Source organism: Carettochelys insculpta, chromosome 12 (assembly GCF_033958435.1).
Source record: "Carettochelys insculpta isolate YL-2023 chromosome 12, ASM3395843v1, whole genome shotgun sequence".
Lineage (NCBI taxonomy): Eukaryota > Metazoa > Chordata > Testudines > Carettochelyidae > Carettochelys > Carettochelys insculpta.
The window spans coordinates 7,674,874-7,694,597 of record NC_134148.1 but is presented as its reverse complement, the minus strand read 5'-3'; the positions used below and the strand labels follow the sequence as shown (position 1 = coordinate 7,694,597).

At 45.8% G+C, this 19,724-nt stretch overlaps 1 protein-coding gene across 7 annotated transcripts in view; it reads right to left on the bottom strand.

Moving 5' to 3' along the window:
- SCAPER (S-phase cyclin A associated protein in the ER) overlaps positions 1-13,743 on the bottom strand; it is a 420,029-nt gene extending 406,286 nt beyond the window's left edge. For 6 of the 7 annotated variants that reach the window (XM_075006917.1, XM_075006920.1, XM_075006919.1 and 3 more), the window contains exons 1-2: positions 13,608-13,743; positions 6,405-6,480 (exon numbers count right to left, since the gene is read on the bottom strand). In XM_075006917.1, coding sequence (XP_074863018.1) covers positions 6,405-6,480; positions 13,608-13,663 — 132 coding nt within the window. In that variant the 5' untranslated portion in view covers positions 13,664-13,743. The remainder of the gene's footprint in view (positions 1-6,404; positions 6,481-13,607) is intronic. The other variant, XM_075006918.1, reaches the window with a different exon arrangement.
- Between the last annotated feature and the right edge of the window lie 5,981 nt (positions 13,744-19,724).

Sequence of the window (19,724 nt, the reverse complement as noted above, 5' to 3'; positions counted from 1 at the left end):
GAAAAAGAGCAGTTGGTAAGCTCAAACTTGTCTTTTACAAGCTGAAGTTGGTCCAATAAAAGATATTACATCATATATCTTTTCTCTCTAATATCCTGGGATCAACATGACTACAATGATAAAAACATCCACCGACTTTGGATTCTGATTTTGAGATGTCCACAGACTGATTTTTCCCCCATAATTAGCATTTGTATAGCACTTTTTACATTAAGTTTAAAGCACAGTTCCAGTCAATTTCAATTGCAGAGACAGAATTTTCAGCCAAATGATCTATATTTTCCCTACTTGCAGCTCCCAACCCATTTACTATGCCATGCAATTTGGACTTGCAAGGTGAATCTTAATTCTGGCATTTACCAACTTTTTGAGTTCTTGACTTCAAAACCTGACTGTTCCTTCAGTGTAGATTTTTTCAATGTAATTTCACAGCTCGGACTTCTACAATGTGAGGTATACCCTGTTAGCCTTTATGAAGACCAGCCACTCGTGCATGGTTTCCCAAACTGGAGAGCATGCCTCCCTGAGGGGGTCTGAAGAAATTCCAGGGTGGGGCATGAGGTGACCCAGGCCCCCCTATCTTTCTCCCCCCCCCGCCAAGAAAGATCCAGCCTTTGCTTCTGGCTCTCAGACCCTGCCATTTCACATGGGCAACCTGGCTCAGCCAGTGTAAAAAGCAGGCAGCCAGCAAAGGCCTACATGGAGCTAGCTGCTTCCTGCAAAGGTGAGCGAGTGTGAGTAGGGGAGAGGAGGAGGACAGTGTTAGATGGGGAGCTGGTGGGGCCTTGCTTTGGGGAAGGGGAGGGGCTCCGGTGAGCAGCTCTGGCAGCGTGGGGCTCAGACAGCTGGCCAGCTTCGGCTGCACCAGGCACCCAGAAGGTGGGACCTGTGCCGTTAGCCTGGATGGTGCATATTTGGTCTCCTAGGATTTCCCAACTTATGAAGAAAACAAAGCAGCATCTTTCACATTGAATTTATTTGTTTCTGCTGTTTCTGATGTTAAATTACATTTTTATTAATTTTTTGGGCCAAGAAAAACTATCTGTGCTTAGTAACAGAGAGAAAGCCGTGCTAGTCTATATACTATGAAAGTAAAAAAGCAGTCAAGTAGCACTTTAAAGACTAACAAAATAATTTATTAGGTGAGCTTTCGTGGGACAGACCCAGTTCTTCAGACTATAGCCATACCAGAACAGACTCCATATTTAAGGCACAGAAATCCAAAAATAGTAATCAAATAATAGTAATCAAAGTAATAGAACCTTAATAGTAAGGTTCTCTGTGTCTTAAATATGGAGTCTGTTCTGGTATGGCTATGGTCTGAAGAAGTGGGTCTGTCCCACGAAAGCTCACCTAATAAATTATTTTGTTAGTCTTTAAAGTGCCACTTGACTGCTTTTTATTTCTGCTTAGTTTCAATTTTAAGTAACATTTTTATATCAAGATTTTGTTTATTTTAAATTACAAATTGAATTTTTTTTTAAAAGAGGGGTTGGATGATGGTAAAGAAGAGGTGGGGGGAGCATGAGGGTTTCTCAAAAATCAAAAGGGGGCACGATGCCAAAAAGTTTAGGAACCACTGCACTAGAGGGTTTCATATCTATTTGCCCCAGGAAATGAATGTTAAGATTTAAGAATTCTGACTTCAGTTCCAGGTTCTACAGGGCAGGGTGTTGTAAGAGCCACACACACAAAAAAGAGAAAAAAACAAACAAACAACTATCCCTCTTCTTCCTCTGTAGGGATGTTAAACACTGCTTGTCAGGCACCCAGGACAGAAAGACTCAAGTGCCACCCATGCTCATCAGCAGAGTGCCTGCAGCCCTCACAGCCAGCACGATGTGTTTCTACTGGTGGTGCACATCCACACATGCCTCAGTGCACATAATAAAATATATTTGCTCATGAATGGAAAAAATTAAAGGGGCACTAATGTTAACCAGTTACCAGTCCCGTGCCCAATAACTTTGGTGGCGACCAGCCAGACCCAGCTGGAGCAACCCTGACTAATGCAGGGCTGGTAGGCCGGGCGGTGAGACCCCACAGCAATGGCTGGGCAACCTAGGCTATAACATTTAACCAGTAAAGTGCTATTGTCAACAGGCCAATCATTTAAACATCCCTATCACTCTGCAGCCTCTTTGTCCTCTGTTTCTATCCACCATCACTCCAGCTCCCGTCTCTGTACATTCTGCTCCTATTCCCCACGTGCTTCAGTCACCAGTGGGAACATAACATATCGGAATGGCTGCTTGACACTGTACTAAGCAACATTCTTCCTTATCTGCACTCAGGGCACATCTACACTACAAATTTAAGTGACCTATGTTAAGTCAATGTAGAGCCAGTGCAGTAATTACTGATGGGCACAATATTCTCCTTCAGTTGGTGGTGCACATCTTCACCAGTAGCATTTCCACCAACTTAAGAATGGCAATGGGGTGGACTGAGAGGCTCTAAGCACTGTGCACAACTCCTCTTGGACTCCCAGATGCCTCTCTGCGAAGCAAATGGGACTTAGCTAGAGTCCCCCAGCATCCCAGGGTTCAGCCCCAGCTGTGAGCAGTTTTCTTGTCAATTTCACAGCTCACAAACACTACACCCCACTTACTACACAACATAAACTCTATGCTTATTATGTCAGAGCATTTACATTGGCAGGAGCAAGGCTATATAGCGTGTACGCTGAGCTCAACATAAGATGCTTTACATAGATCTAATTCTGTAGCGTAGACCAGGGCTCAGTTTCTGGTGATAAATCAATTTCCTGGTTCACTGGTGTGAAAGGAAGTAATTCACTTCACCACTTGTAACATAAACAATCAGTGCATTTTTTAAGTATAAAACAGTTTGACAAAAAATACATTTTTTTACCCCTTCTGTGGCAACTTCAACACTATCCCTAAAAGTTCACCCATACAGCAGCTACCTATAATAGCTCATAGTGTCACAAATTTTATGAGATTAGCTACTTCATATACGTGTGTCTGAAATCCAAACAGAATAATATCAAAGATTATTTTTCTCATGCACTATCACAAGATTCTCTCAGTTATTAAATGTCCCCAAAATGTACACAGTAATTTTCTTCTAAGCATTTGGTTCATAGTTTCAATTTGCTCCTCAGGGAACTAAGCTCGTAATGGCTGCATCCACATGAGCAGATTCTGTTGATGGAACAGCCCTTTTGTCAACAAAATTCACCAAACATCTACACAGGTAACACACTCTTTCAATAGTTTGTCATAAAACTCAGCTGTTTGGGTGGCAGAGTAACTCCTGTTCCCAATCAGCAATAGCACCTCTGTTGACAGTGATTTGTCAGAGTGCCCACGCAGAAAGTTCTGTTGACAGAGAGGGCTTCCGGTTCCTGCGGCAGCCCTGTCTGCAGAGGTCCCAGTTAGCCGTTCTGTTGAGAGAGGACAGGGCAGCGTGGCTACTTCTGTCAACAGAGTAGATTGCTCTTTCAATCTGCTTTTACGTGTAGATAGATGCAATCTGATGGCAGAGGTACTGCCAAGGTTTTTCTGTAGACAGAGGCTGCCCATATAGATGTAGCCGTACATTTTTACGCAGCACAAAAGTAATATGCTCACTGATACAGGAATAAAGGGCAAAACTCCCATTCACTTCAACAGGACCAGACTTCACCCAAAATGTTCACATTACATTACTGACAAGCTACAGATAGGCAAAAGGGATTTTCAAATTTTAAACAGGTTTGTATAGCATGTGTAGCCTGTAAAATGCCTGAAGTTTTGCAAAGACTACTTGCCCACCAAAACTCCAGAGAACACCAATGTTTCTCAAGTTGGGCCCTTTTTTTGGCAAATTCAAGTCAGACATTTTCCCTCTTAGTCCAAAACACTATTCACTGCAGTGACCCTCCCTCAGGCACAAAAGGGTTGGCTGCAGTCCCCTCCAAGATTCATCCACAGGCTTGCGGCAAAAACAAAGAGTGTGATGCAGGGTGCTCCCAACCTCCTTGGAGGCCAGGCATGTTGCTTCCTATTCATTTGCAGGGTGAGAAAAAAATCAAATTTCCACTGCAAGAAATTCTGTCTGTACAGGACTTTGATATCATTCTTCAATCTCTGTAAAACTACAATAAAGATAAAAATGGCATGGAAGATAGCTGCTTCTACACCATGGGATAAAAGCAATTTTAAGTCAGTTAGCCCAATTCTTCCAAGTGCCTGTCCTCAGTGTAAATTCCATTAGTTCGATTTACGGACCACTAAAATTGACAAAATATTGACAGAGAGATAGCTGTGTTAGTCTGTATTCTATCAAAACAAAAAAGCAGTCATGTAGCACTTTAAAGACTAACAAAATAATTTATTAGGTGATAAGCTTTTGAACGCTCATCACCTAATAAGTATTTTGTTAGTCTTTAAAGTGCTATATGACTGCTTTTTTGTTTTGACATGATATTGAAACCCTAAAATCATATTAACCTGAGAGGTGTATTGTTCAAGTCGAATTTAAAATTCCAAATGAAGGGTAGTGAGGATGTGGTATGTCTTTAAATCGAATTCAATAGGCTCCACAGATGTACCGTATGTGCCCCACAATGCATCAAAGTTCTCCACTCTGGCCTCTTACATCTCCACTGTTCTCAACTGCAGAGGAATTAGGCAACTGGAAGACTGTTACAATTCAGTACCTGCAAGCCCGTGGCTGTAAGGTCATGGGAGGCTGAAAAATCTCTCTTTTCCTTTGCTAGGAGCACAGCTGTGGGGTCTGTGGTTCTGTGTATACCCCTGCTAGGTGCCTTTTTTTCTGAGCTGCCTGGCACCAGTGGCTGGCTCCCCATACCATGTATCTTTGTCAGCTAGGCTGTGGGTGGGGGTTGTTCTTGCCTGGTAGGATGAGAAACTGCTTTTCAGCCATTTACATGTTGTCCTGACCCCCACATCTTCTCCCTTCCCTCCCCCCAGAGGCGCCACACTGTCTGGAACATTTTCGCACCCAGATGCATCATGTGGCTTGACTCCAAACCAATAAAAGGACATGCTGCGCAAGGTGCCTGGCACCTTGCGCATGGTGAAGGTCACAATTTTGGGGGGTTGGCCGTAGCCAGGGGTCCGTTAGCCACCTGGGGAACGTCTCCCTCGGTGGTCACAATTTTGGGAGGCTGTTTTTAAGCAGGGTTTCTTTTAGCCGCCGAGGGGACCTCTGCCTTGGCAATAATGATTTTCAGGGGCTGGCGGTAGGCAGGGTTCTTTTAGGCACCCGAGTCGTACATGTTTCAATGAAGGCAATGTATTAGCTGTACAATTACCAGAGTTTTCGAAGTAAGGCTTGCACAGGGGAACATTCTTGTCCTTAGAGTCATCTTTTTCAGGTGCAAACCTAGCTTTAGTCTGGGGTCTTTTAGCCTGATGAATCATTTGAATTTCAGTGTAGCAACCCAGTCTACTTAAGCATAAGGGTCTTTTTTGGTAGGAGGCCTAAATCCAGACTCAAGTTTCTGAAAGGGCCTCTGTTGGCAGTCACGATTTTCATGGCTGTCAAAAGAGTACTGTCTGTTAGCCGCCCTGGCCCATTACTGATGATTCATTCAAGTTTCAGTACAGCACTTGCGTATACTTGGAGTCCTCTTTCCCAGGAGGCATAGTTCAATATCCAAGACCAAAATAAAGTCTAGGTATGTTATTTCAGTGTAGCACCCATGTCTACTTAAACATACTTAACATGGCAGGGGAAAGAGGGGAATGACGTGAGGGAAGATGGCATCATATACCCACATCTACTTGTGGGGCCAGAATGCAATGGGGCTCAGGGAACTGTGGGATAGGTTCCCACAATACACTGCAGCAGCACTCGATTTAAGCTACTTGTGTGTGGCAGCAGTAAGTCGATTTTGTGGGGAGCAAGTGAGAAGGTGAAGATGCTCAAAATCGAATGAATAAAGCCCAGAGTTAAGAAGTCAGTTTTAATAAATCGATTTTATCTTGAAGTGTAAACATAGCCTAAATGATGCACATACTATTGATGCGTTATTTCGATTCTGGTAAACTCATCTCCTGAGGAATAATGTCTATTTCAAAATAGGCCATAATGAGCTCCAATTGCACTATTTCAAAATAGCGCTGCAGACCTAGAAATGCTGTTTCAAAATAGTTGGGTGCTATTTCAAAATGCATTTTGCCTTTGTTTGTGTTAATTCAAAATAAGATTATTTCTAAATAGACATTTCAAAATATCTTATACGTGTGTAGATGCAGCCTTAGAGAAAATACATAGTTACCTGAAGGAGCTTCACAAGACACTCAAATTTAACCTAAATGAAACTTACACACTCAGGTACAATATTCGTAAGCAAAGCTTCAAACGAGCCAGATAATATATTTTGGTTAAAAAAAATAATAAAATACTGTTTTACTACATGAGTGACTTACCATCAAGTTATTATTCTCTGTTACATCAACAGTCTCACTTGTCACATTTTTGGCTGACCCCATAGAGTTTTCATACCTGTGTTAAAATAAATGTAACCAGTGATTAACTTAAATTTATTCCAGACATATTTTTAAAAAACTGTGTTCTAACTTTAATCCTAAACAGAAATGATCATCATTAGAAGAGTCAGAAAATGAAGTAGCTTTTATATCATGTACAACAAGTGTAACTATCATCTAAATGTCTTGTTTAAAAGGCTTTTTATTGAAAGGTAGCTAAACATCCAGCAGAAAATCAAAAGGTTAATGGAGAGAATCCATAGTAAAATTTAAATCTCCATGCAGACATATCAGTAATGCAATAAAGTATATGTCAACTGGTTCAAAGCCACTGTATTGGGAAATATCATGTTCTAAATATACAAAGGAATACATAAATGTTGTAAAATCTAAAACCTTTTAAGAGGAGGTGAACTGACATCCAGGACTTCCCACTCACCTCATAGAGGCTCCTCAATTTAAATTAAGAGTTTTAGGCATAGGTCAGATCCAGATTGCAGCTTGTCTGGATCCAACCCCTGAGGCTTGGGGTTCCCCTCCCCAGCATCCTGCCCACAGCAGGGGGGAGATGTGTAGCCCTGAGCCTCATGTGCTGGAGTTAGGCAAACCCGGGATGGATTTGACACACAGGCTCTGCCCAGTGGGACCAGGAAGCAACTCTGCCCCTGTCATTCTTCCTCCCTCTCCCAGGCCAGTCACAGCAGGGGGGCAGTGCCTGGTAGTGGTGGGAGAAAAGCGTCCCCATGGAGTGTTTGCCCACTGCTGTTCCCCCAGCTGGAGGAGGGGGCAGCAGTAGTAGCACATAGAGGTAAGGGCCCCATCCATTTCCCAGACCCTCACCCCAGCCAGCTCCTGCACCCCTCCTCCCGCCCAGACCTATACACCCTGCTTCTGCACCCTCATCCTACCCAGACCCCCACATTCAGCCTGTTCCTGTATCCACCCTCCCTCCCATCCAGATCCTCCCATGCCCATCCTGCCCCTGCACCCTCCCTCCCACCCCGACCCCCACCATCAGCTTCTTCTTGTATCCTCCCTCCTGCCCAGACCCCTCAGCTCTAGCCCACTCCTGAGGCCTCCCCACCACTGCCTCCAGTCCACTTATGTGCCCTACCTCACACCCAGACCCCACCCCCCCAGCCCACTCTTGAACCCTCCCTCCCACCCAGATCCCCTACCTCAGCACACTCCTGCATCCTGCCTCCCCCACAAAACACCAAGCCTTAACCTGTTCCGTAGACCTCCCTTCCATCTAGGCCCCAGGCCCCCAGCCCACTCTTGCACTCTTCCTCCCACCCAGACCCATACAACCAACCTGCTCCTGAACCCTCCCTCCCAAACAGACCCATGCCCACAGCCCACTCCTGCCCCTGCCTCCCATCCAGATCCCACATTCCCAGCTCACTCATGCCCTTCTCTTCCACCCAGACACCCTGCTCCCCAGCAGCCCCACACACACTGAATCCTGCATCCCCCATTTTTGGTCCCACCTCAGGCCCCTAGAAGAGTTAATCCGGCCTATGGGAAGCCCTGAACCTCAGTCCCCCTTTCACCACCACCCTGTCCATGGTGATGAGGAGAATGAGGTGTCTCAGTCAGAGGCCACATCAGTGAGGGTTGTGTGGGTTCTTTATTATTTTGCATCTCACTTTTAGGTGGCCCATATTGATTTTTCTGTGGATCAGTGGCCCTGACCCAAAAAAGATTTCTCACCCCTGCTTTATGGCAAGGCACTGCAGCCCTTTTTCATGCATTTAGTCCCGCTAATATAAATGGTGCGATGGCCTGTATAAAGCCAGCTTCACAGTAAATCTGAAATGCCTTCATTGTTTACATTGTGAAGAATCTACTGCAGACTAATTTATGACAAAATCCAATTCAAGGTTTTTAAAGCAGTAACACTGATACATTGTACACATTTTCTCTAGGTAGTCATATGATAATTATGCTCTCTGTGGTGTCAACAGATTAACATGTTAAACGGGCAAAACTTTCTTTTTGACAATCACTTTCTTCCTCTGAAGCAGATGGTGCTGACCATTGCTAGAGACGGGATTCTGAATTAGATGGGCCTTGCATCTGATCCAATGTGGCAATTCCTACATTCCTATGCATCACTCTTAAATCACAGTATTTTTTCAAGCTATTATTGTGATACCCCTGCTCTCAGACTGATGTTCTCAACATTCCACATCTTGCACCCCATGTAGTGTATAGACGTATCTATGGCATACTTATATATTTAAAACCTGGACAAGTCATGTAGGCTTCTAAAATAACCATCTGGTAACCGATATTCCCTTTTATTTTATTCTCCATTATTTGAAATACTTTTTTTAAACAAAAACCTACTAATTTTAGTTTTGCAGTTTGGCAAAGGCTGAAACAATTTGCCTTTGCCTAAAGAACAGTGAAATTAGCATGGCTATTTTGGTTTTAAAATATAAACACTTGATTTGTCAAAATAAAACATGCTTGTGCATTAACATTACTTAAAAGGTCAGCATATGTCTGGGAACAGTCAGAAGCATGATGTCCACCACAATATAGATCAACATCAAGAAATGTAAAACATGGTGAAGGAGTGATAGACCCCAACTCAAACCACTGCAACACACCACTGAAGACCTACAACCTATCCTAAATCATGATGCCACACTCCAGAAGGCCTTAGGTAACAAGCTTGTTCTTTCCTATAGTCAGCTCCCAATCTTATGAGGATTCTCACTGGCAACCACAATAATACTAATACTGGAACCTTGCAACGATCCCTGTTACCAACTTTGTCCATGTATCTATTCTGGAGATACCATCACTGGACCTAACCACATTAATTACAAAAATCACAGGCACATTCTCCTGTTCCTCAGCTAACAACATATATGCCGTCATGTGCCAACAATGCCCACACACCATGGATATAGGACAAACTGCAAACACTCTTCAACAAAGAATGAATGGACGTAGAACAGACACCAAACATCTCCAAACACACACACCTGTCAGCCAGCACTTTAAACAGAGTGGGCCATTCTATTAAAGACCTTCAAGTCTGTATTCTACTGAAAAGGGACTTTAACAACCATATACAGAGGGAATACTCAGAACTAACATTCATATTCAAATTTGATACATTAACACGTGGTTTGAACAGGCATAGCAATTACCTGACCCAGTATAAGGACTCTTTTACACACTTTGATGTTTTATCTAACTCTTAACTTTCCCACCCCATGTTCCCCCACCATCCCTCTGCTCTTCTGATTTGCCAACCTTGGTAACAATTTTTCTGATTTGTTAACCTTGATAACAATTTTTGGACCTCTGTGCTTTATATATTGAGTCTGTACTGGTAAGGCTATGGTCTGAAGAAGTGAGTCTGTCCCACGAAAGCTCATCACCTAATAAGTTATTTTGTTAGTCTTTAAAGTGCTACATAACTGCTTTTTTGTTATGGTGAAAGAGGTGCAGGAAGCCTTAACACTGTAAGAGTCAGAAAACAGTGTCTTTACACCTTAAAATAAATTAAGCTCAAGATAATTCCTCTCCCCCGATCAAATTAAAATATTTAAATCTGGACCTAAGAAATTTTTACAATGTAACTTTAGATTCTGGTCACCACATAAGGACAAGAGATCTTGACATCAAAAACCTTCAGTACAGTAGCTTCCAATCACTGCCACGTAGAGAAGTAGTTTTATGCTGTACTACCAATTTATGTAGCTGTAAACCTTCCTGGTGTCCTCACCCCTGTTTCAAAAGGGACCATATCAATTTAGAACATAAATCAGTTAGAGTTTTAAGTAGTTTCCAACAATACAGTTGCTCAACTCCCTCCTGTCAGCTTTTGACATTTTACAGTCAAGTTCTCCTGTTTACAGGTGACAAGGAGAGGGGGTAGCCACTGTTAGCCTGTATCTGCAAAAACAACAAGAAGTCCTATCGCACCTTATAGATGAAGAGATATATTAGAGCATCTGACGAACGCATCTGATGAAGTGGGTCTTTGCCCATGAAAGCTTATGTTTCAATATATTTGTCAGTCTATAACATGACACCGGACTTCTCACTGTCTTTGCTGTCTGTGCATGTAGCTCTTTCACAAAACAAAAACAAAGGACAGTACTATAGATGAGTTTCAGGGGCTGAGGATCTACAACCTATCCTAGATATGGTCCCTTGCTCTCACAGACCTTGGGAGGCAGGCTAGTCCTCACTTACAGCCTGAGACAGGCAGACATTAACAACAGAAACACTAACCTAGGAACCAATCCCTACAATAAACGCTACTGCCAATGCTGTCAACACATCTACCCTAATGACACCATCATAGAACCTATCACTTCAGCTATACTATCAAAGCCTTGCTCACATCTACTAATGTGATACATGCCATCATGTGCCAGCAATGCTCCTCTGTCACATACATTGGGCATACTAGACCATCTCTATGCAAGAGAATGGTAACGTACAAAAACCAGTGCACAAGCACTTTAACTTCCCTAGACACAGTTACTAACATGCAAGTCGCCATTCTTGGGCAAAAAATTTTCAAAAACAGACTAAGGGGAAACTGCTGAACTGGAATTTATATGTGAATTTGACATGGCCAAAAGAGGTTCAAACAGAGACTCTGAATGGCTCTCTCATTACAATAACTAATCCTGCCTTCAGGTACTCTCACTGTTTCATCACTGTTGAAGGCAAGCTACATGGACTCTGGTTTAATTAGTGCTGATGTCACACTCCCATCTTGATACTCCTTCCTTTTTTTTTTTTTTTTTCCCCTGTAAGCATCTGAAGAAGTGAGGTCTCTCTCACAAATGCATATACCCTAATACAACAGTTCCCAAGCTGGGGTCCACAAAGGTATTGCAGGGGTACAAGAAAATAAAGATAAATAAAAATGATAATAGCAAAAAAGCTTTAAATAAATTGCAAAGTTACAATAAGTTATTATTTTTAAATTAAATATCTTCCAATAATGCTATAAATTGCTGTCCAAAAATCTATGTTGTGGTTTCCTTTTTTGTTTAATGAAGTGTACATAGCAGCTAGAATTGGCTTTGATGGGAGTCCGCAAATGGTTTGAGGGGGGTAATTGGGGGTTCATGAACGGTTTGGATGGTGGTGACTGGGATTCCACACTAGTGAAAAGGTTAGGAACCACTGCCCTAACACATTTGTTAAGCTTCACAGTGCCACCGAACTCCTTGTTCTTACTACAAAGTGCTGTTAAGAAGCAAAGGAATCACCACCCTAAATTCTTTCAGTATAACACTCTCAGGCTATGTCTAGATTATAACAATTTGTCCACAGAAGTTTTTGTCTGATGGTATCTTCCAACAAAACTTTTGTCAACAGATCACAGCCAAATGGCCAAGAGGATCACCAGAGCAATCCACTCCGTCAACAGAAAGCAGACAGACTGACCAGCCGTTCTCTCAACAAAACGGACAGGAAGCACAGCAGACAAGGCTTCCCATTGTCCTGGAAACCGTCTGTTGACAGAGGGCCCCCAGAACACCCAGACTGGCTTTCTGTCCACAGAGGTGTTGTGCCTCATGGGCCATGTCTACACGTGCACGCTACTTCAAAGTACCGGGGCCAACTTCGAAATAGCAGCCGTCACGGCTACACGTATTGGGCGCTATTTCGAAGTTGAAATCGACGTTAGGTGGCGAAACATCGAAGTCGATAACCCCATGAGGGGATGGGAATAGCGCCCTACTTCGACATTCAACGTCGAAGTAGGGCACGTGTAGACGATCTGCGTCCCGCAACATCGAAATAGTGGGGTCCGCCATGGCGGCCATCAGCTGAGGGGTTGAGAGACACTCTCTCTCCAGACCCTGCGGGGCTCTATGGTCACCGTGTGCAGCAGCCCTTAGCCCAGGGCTTCTGCTGCAGCAGCTGGGGATCCATGCTGCATGCACAGGGTCTGCAACCAGTTGTCGGCTCTGTGGATCTTGTGTTGTTTAGTGCAACTGTGTCTGGGAGGGGCCCTTTAAGGGAGCGGCTTGCTGCTGAGTCCGCCATGTGACCCTGTGTGCAGCTGTTCCTGGCACCCTTATTTCGATGTGTGCTACTTTGGCGTGTAGACGTTCCCTCGCTGCGCCTATTTCGATGTGGTGCTGCCCAACGTCGAAGTTGAACGTCGACGTTGCCAGCCCTGGAGGACGTGTAGACGTTATCCATCGAAATAGTGTGCACGTGTAGACGTAGCCATGGGGAGCAGGATAAGACTGTCAACAAAAGTGCTGCGTTCTGTCAATTTACTATACACACAACAAGAAGTCCTGTGGCACCTTATAGACTAACAGATATTTTGGAGGATAAGCTTTTGTGGGCAAAGACCGGCTTCATCAAATGCAATCTGAACAATCCCAGAGTTTTGTTGACAAAACCCTCTAGCATGAACATAGCCGCCAGCGTTCCTTGTAACTCTAAAAAGCCATTTAAGTTGCCAGCACCTCTTTATCGCTCTGACCTAGTAGTCAGAACAACAGATCTGGTGTGCAATGAGCAGCCATTGTTTTAAGCTGATCATGAGTCTGAGTCTTGGATCAACTGGCAAATTACAACCACCGTGGTCCTGGAGGGTTAGGCTAAACGCCCACAAGAGTGAGAGTCCAGGGAGGCTCCTGTCTAAAGTCGTTTGAGCAATAAGCTAGCTGAGCTGCCCCGTGAACGAGCCTAACCAGGTTTCCCGGACACCAGGGGTTGCTATTTAGACGCCGTTTTGCCAAGGACACTTCTCCCGAACTCAGACACGCGAGAGACGTTCAATAAGTGCTCAGAGCAGAGCTCTCCGCTCCACTCAGGTACTATCCGGCCGCGGGCAGCCCGTCAGGCGGGAGCGGGGCTTTGGCCAGGGTGCCCCGTTAGCAGAGCTTCTAGGACGGGCCGGCGATGCGGGAAAGCCCCCCGCCCCGCGGCGTGCAGAGGCCGCACAGCAGCCCACGGGCAGCGGCACCAGGCGTCAGGCCGCCAGCTCCGCCCGTTTGCGGGGGACTCGCACCCAGGTGCTGCCCACCCTGAAGGCTGAGGAACAGGGCCGGTCAGCCGCCATCTTGTCCTCCAAGGGTCTGCACTCACCCCTCCCCTTCACCCCGCGGAGCGCAATAAGCGACCCGCACTTACACTCGCCTTCTTGCTGCACCGTCCCGCCTGCGCGCGTCCCGCCGAGCTGATGTCATCGCATCCCGCCAGCGGCCGGTGCAGGGTCAGCAGCGGCTCCCGTCAGACCTCGGCGGAACATGCCCGAGCCGCCCGCGCGTGCTCAGTGCGAGCCGGCGAAGGCGCTGCCCGGCCTTTGCCCGGAACGCGTGGCCCTAGAACCTGCTGCGGGGGCGGCAGGAGCAGAGCGAGGCAGGGTCCGGCTGGGGGGGTGGGATCCAGAGAAGAGTAAAACCGCGGGGAGCAGGTGCGCAGCGCTGGACAACAGGGTTTAAGAAGGGCAGGGGTCAGTTAGCAGAGAAGGGGCAAGAGGGTAGGGGCCAGAAATGGGGCAATGAGCTATCTTCTGTGATTGTCAGTCCAGAGTGCGTGTTGCAGGGGGATTTGTGTGGGAAGCTCAGGGCTGGGGCGTGCAAGGCACACACCTCAGGGCTTTTCAGCTCTGATTTCGGCGTTGTCTGCAGTAAAAACAATGCAGGAAGCTACAGACCAGTCAGTTTAACGTCTGTGCCAGGAAAGGCAATGAAGCAAGTAATGAAGGAAATCACCTGCAAACATCTGGAAGAGAAAAAGAGAGATGGGTAACGGCCAGCCTGGATTTGTCAAGAGCAAATCACATCAAGCCAATCTGAGAGTTTTCTTTCATAGCATAACAAGTCTTGTGGATGAGAGAGAAGCGGTGAATATGGTACAGTAGCCCCCCCAAGTTCACTGCGGGTTATGTTCCTGAACAACCTTTAGTAACTCAAATTTTGTGCAAGTCAGGAGGGGCTGGGAACCAGGGAGCAGCCTGGATCCCAGCTCCCTTGTCCACCACCACTACTATGGCGCAACACTGGTCAGTTTCCTGTCTCCTGTGAGTGGCAAGCAGCTCAGAGCTGCTGTGCTGGTCAGTTTTCCTCACTCCTATGGGGGCTGCAGCATGACTCTAAGCTGCCACCCCGACAGGAGTGGGGAAACCACTCCTGTCAGGGACTGCTGCCGCTCCTGTTAGGGTGGCAGCCCAGAGTCAGGCTCTCGGCTGCCTCTGGCAGGAGACAGGACACTGACCGGTGCAGCAGCTGAGTAGTGGAGAGCTGGCACATGGTGTCAGTTCCCCACCACCCAAAGTCACTTTAACCCAAGATATGTGCAGGTTGGACTACTATCAGGTATAACTGTCTGGAGTAATTATTAATGGTTCACAATCATGATGGAAGGGTTTATTTTGGGACTGGTTCTGTTCAATATCTTTATCAATGATTTAGATATAGGGATAGAAAGTGCACTTACTAAGTTTACAGATGATATCAAACTGGGAGGGGCTGCAATTGCTTTGGAGGATAGGGACATAATGCAAAACGATCTGGACAAATTCGAGAAATGGTCTGAGGTAAATAAGATGAAGTTTAATAAGGACAAATACAAAGTACTCCACTCAGGAAGGAATAATCAGCATCACACATACAGAATGGGAAGTGACTGTCTAGGAAGGAGTACTGCAGAAAGGTTTCTAAAGGTCATAGTGGACCACAAGCTAAATATGAGTCAACAGTGTGACGCTGCTGCAAAAAAAGCAAACATGATTCTGGGATGCATTAACAGGAGAGTGATGAGCAAGACATGAGAAGTCATTCTTCCTCTCTACTCTATGCTGATTAGGTCTCAATTGGAGTATTGTGTGGAGAAATTGGAGAAGGTCCAGAGAAGACCAGCAAGAATGACTAAAGGTTTGGAGAACATGAGCTACAAGGAATGAATTTGGATTGTTTATTTTATAAAAGAAGAGAGAGGGAACATGATAGCGGTTTTCAAGTACTTAAGAGAATGTTACAAGAAGGAGAGAGAAAATTTGTTCTGCTTGGCGTCTGAGGATAGGACAAGAAGCAATGGGCTTAAACTGCAGCAAGGGAGGTTTAGGCTGGACATTAGGAAAATCTTCCTAATTGTCAGGGTGGTTAAATTCTGGAAGAAATTGCCTAGGGAGCTTGTGGAATCTCCATCAGTGGAGACATTTAAGAGCAAGTAAGACAGACACCTATCAGGGATGGTCTAGAGGTGCTCGTGCTTGGTCCTGCCATGAGGGCAGGGGACTGGACTTCATGACCTCTTAAGGTCCCTTCCAGTTCTAGTGTTCTGTGATACTTGCACAAAACCTAACACCCTTGTTCAGGGCCTTCAACAGGAGGGGTGGAGGGGAAGCTGCAGGATAGGCAAAGGAGGCAGCTGTGGCAGGGGCCTGTGGTTTAAAAGGGCCCAAGACTGCAAGGTCCACCACCACTACTATAGCAGCAACAGGACAGAAGCTTTGGGCCCTTAAAATTGCCCCTGGAGCAACATGCAGCCCTGTCCAGGCAGTGCTGAAGGATGGGTGGAGATGCTAGCACCCCAGCCTTTCTCCTTCCACCTGAGGCCCCATCCCTTCCAGAGACCAGGAGCTGAGCTCCTTGCCCAGGACTTGCCAAAGTCTGTTGCCAGCCCTGCCTTTCCTCTGCCCCATCCCTTCTCCAAGGCCCTGCTCTATGCTTACTCCTCCTTTCATCACTGGCTGGCTTGTTTTCACTGGGCTGGCCTAGGGGGCTGGAGTGTGGGAGAGAGTGAGAGCTCAAGCTGTGAGTGCAGCCTTAGGAGTGGAGCCAAGGATGAGGAGTTTGGGGTGCAGAGGGCTCTGGGCTGGAATTCAAGGGTTTGAAGGGGGGGGGTCAGGGCTGGGGTTAGTGCACAATGGGCTGCAGCTCCAGCTGGGGGTGCAGACTCTGGGGTTGAGGCACAGAAAGGTGAAGAGGTTCGGGTGCAGGAGTGTGTGCCAGCCTGGAAGCAAAGGCTTTGGAAGGCCAGAGGAGGATCAGGGCTGAGGCAGGGAGTTGAGGTGCAAGGCGGGGCTCAGGGGTGCAGACTCCAGGCAACACTTACCTCAAGCAGCTCCCGAAAGCAGAAGCATGTCCCCCTTCTGCCTGGCTGTGGAGGCACAGCCAGGTGGTTCTGCATACAATACTGCTCCATTCAGAGGCATTGCCTCCACAGCCTTCATTCGCTGTTCTTCCACCTTCCCCACCCTGAGGCAATTGAAGCCAGGTTAAAACTGGTGAAATAATGTATGAAATGTTTGTATGGCCTTTTCTGTGGCCATGCACTGGTCACTTCCCACTGCCATGCTTGAGCACACAAACAGGTATATGTTCTCTCTGCCTTTGCCCTCATCTATCACATCTGCATTCAGGCAGTAATCAGGAAAACGAAAGCACAACTGGAACTGCAGCTGGCAAGGGATGTGAAGGGTAACAAGAAGGGTTTCTACAGGCATGTTAACAATAAGAGGGTTATCAGGGAAGGTGTGGGGCCGTTACTGGATGAGGGAGGTAACCTAGTGACAAATGATGTAAGAAAAGCTGAAGTAATCATGCTTTTTTTGCCTCAGTCTTCATGGACAAGGACAGCTCCTACATTACGGCGCTAGACAATGGGGTATGGGAAGGTGGAAAGTAGCCATTGGTGGAGAAGGAACAAGTTAAGAGCTACTTAGAAAAACTAGATGTACCCAAATCCATGGGTCTGGACTTAATGCACACCAGGGTACTGAGGTAATTGGCAGGTATCATTGCCGAGCTTTTGACTATTATCTCTGAAGTCTCTTGGAGATTGGGAGAGATCTGGGATGATTGGAAAAAGGCAAATATAGTGCCCATCTTTAAAAAAGAAAAGAGGCACAATACAGGGAACTATAGACCGATCAGTCTTACCGCAATCCCTGGGAAAATAATGGAGGGGATCCTCAAGAAATTCATTTTGGAGCACTTGGAATAGTGGAAAGTCATCAAAAGTAGTCAGCATGGATTCACCAAAGGTCTAGAGAGTGTGACCTATGAAGAAAGGCTGAAAGAATTGGGCTTGTTTAGTTTGGAAAAGAGAAGATTGAGGGGCAACCTGATAGCAGTTTTCAGATATCTAAAAGGGTGTCATAAGGAGAAGGGAGAAAACTTGTTCTTTTTGGCCTCTGAGGATAGAACAAGAGGCACCGGACTTAAACTGCAGCAAGGGAGGTTTAGGTTGGACATTAGGAAAAAGTTCCTAACTGTCAGGGTGGTCAAACAGTGGAATAAATTGCCAGGGGAGGTTGTGGAATCTCCATTGCTGGAGATATTTAACAGGTTAGATAGATGTGTATCAGGGATGGTTCAGACAGTACTTGGTCCTGCCATTGGGGCAGGGGGCTGGACTCGATGGCCTCTCAAGGTCCCTTCCAGTCCCAGTATTCTGTGATTCTAAGTCCTGCCTGACCAATCTGATTAGCTTCTATGAAGAGGTAACAGGCTCTACGGACATGGGGAAGTCAGTGGAGGTGATATACCTGGACTTTAGCAAAGCTTTTGATAAAATCTCCAACAACATTCTTGCCCGTAGGATGGATAAAAAGCTGTCTAGATGGTCAGGTCCAACAGGTAGTGGTCAATGGCTCAATATCTGGATGGCAGTCAGTTTCAAGTGGAGTGCCCTGAGACTTGTTTTTGGGGCCAGTGTCATTCAACATCTTTATTAATGACCTGGATGAGTGATTGGATTGCACCCTCAGCAAGTCTGCGGATGACACCAAGCTAGGGAGTGAGATAGACACATTGGAGGGTAGAGATAGGATCGAGAGTGACCTGGATAAATTAGAGCATTGAACCAAAAGAAATCTGATGCGGTTTAACTAGAAGTGTAGAGTTCAAGCACTGTTATAGGCTGGGGACCGACTGGCTAAGCAGCAGTACAGCGGAAAGGGACCTAGGGATAATGGTGGATGAAAGGCTGGATATGAGTAAACAGTGTGCCCTTGTAGCCAAGACGGCTAATGGCATATTGAGGTGCATTAGGAGGAGCATTTCAAGCTGATCTACAGAAGGTGTTGTTTCCCCCTCTTCAACACTTGTGAGGCCACATCTGGAATATTGTGTCCAGTTTTGGGTCCCCCAGTACAGAAACAATGTAGATGTGCTTGAGCAGGTTCAGCGGAAGACAACAAAAATGATTAAGAGACTGGAGCACATGGCCTATGCGGAGAGGCTGAGGGATTTGGGCTTGTTTAGTTTGCAGAAGAGAAGACTGAGGAGTGATTTAATAGCAGCCTTCAACTTCCTGAAGAGGAGCTCTAAAGAGGATGGAGGGAAACTGTTCTCAGTAGTGACAGACAGCAGAAAAAAAAGAGTCTGAAGTTACAGAAGAAGAGAAGTACGTTGGATATTAGGAAAAACTACTTCACCAGGAGGGTGGTGAAGCACTGGAATGCATTGTGTAGAGAGGTGGTGGAATCTCCATCCCTAGAAGTTTTTAAGTCCCAGCTTGACAAAGTCCCAGTTGGGATGACTTAGCTGAGTTTGAGCCTGCTGGAAGCAAGGGCTGGACTTGTCCTCCTGAGGTCCCTTCCAGCCCTATGATTCCGTGTCATGTACTCTTTGTACACAGGAGGTTGCAAGGTTGCCTCCTACGAGAAGGTCAGGCTTCTGCACCAGATTTGGACCAACTACAGAACTTCCATCATGAAAGAGAGAATGGATCTTCTCTTTCAGACATTTTTATGCACTGCAGTGTATATCTGCGTCTAACTCAAGTATGCTAGGTCATGCCTAACCCCACCTTGTGGTTCAACATTATATACAGTTTTACCTTTCCATTATGCCACTTAGCCATTCCTTCATACAGCGATATCTGTTCATTGCCCCTCACTGACACACCTTTGCCCTTTCATGCTACTCTGGCCCCACACAGTCTGTCTGTCTCCTCTCATTGCCAAACCTGAACATTCTTTCACTACGCTGTTATCATGACTGAGCACTGCCATTAAAACATGCTTCCCTTCACCATGCCTCAGCACAGTCATAGCTGTGCTACTCCTACTGCCACACTATCCCCAGTACCCTACAATTGAAAACATCCATGTTTCTGTGTTCTTCCCCATCCCATTGGTCACCCCTAAAAATGACTCTTTTGTGTGCTGCCACACCTTGGTTTATCTGCCTCTGTACACTCCTCCCTAGTACCATGCCTGAGCATGTTATATCAGATGCTACCATTCTGATTTGATATGCCACTATCTGGTATGGAATCAGAATGGCAGCATTTTAC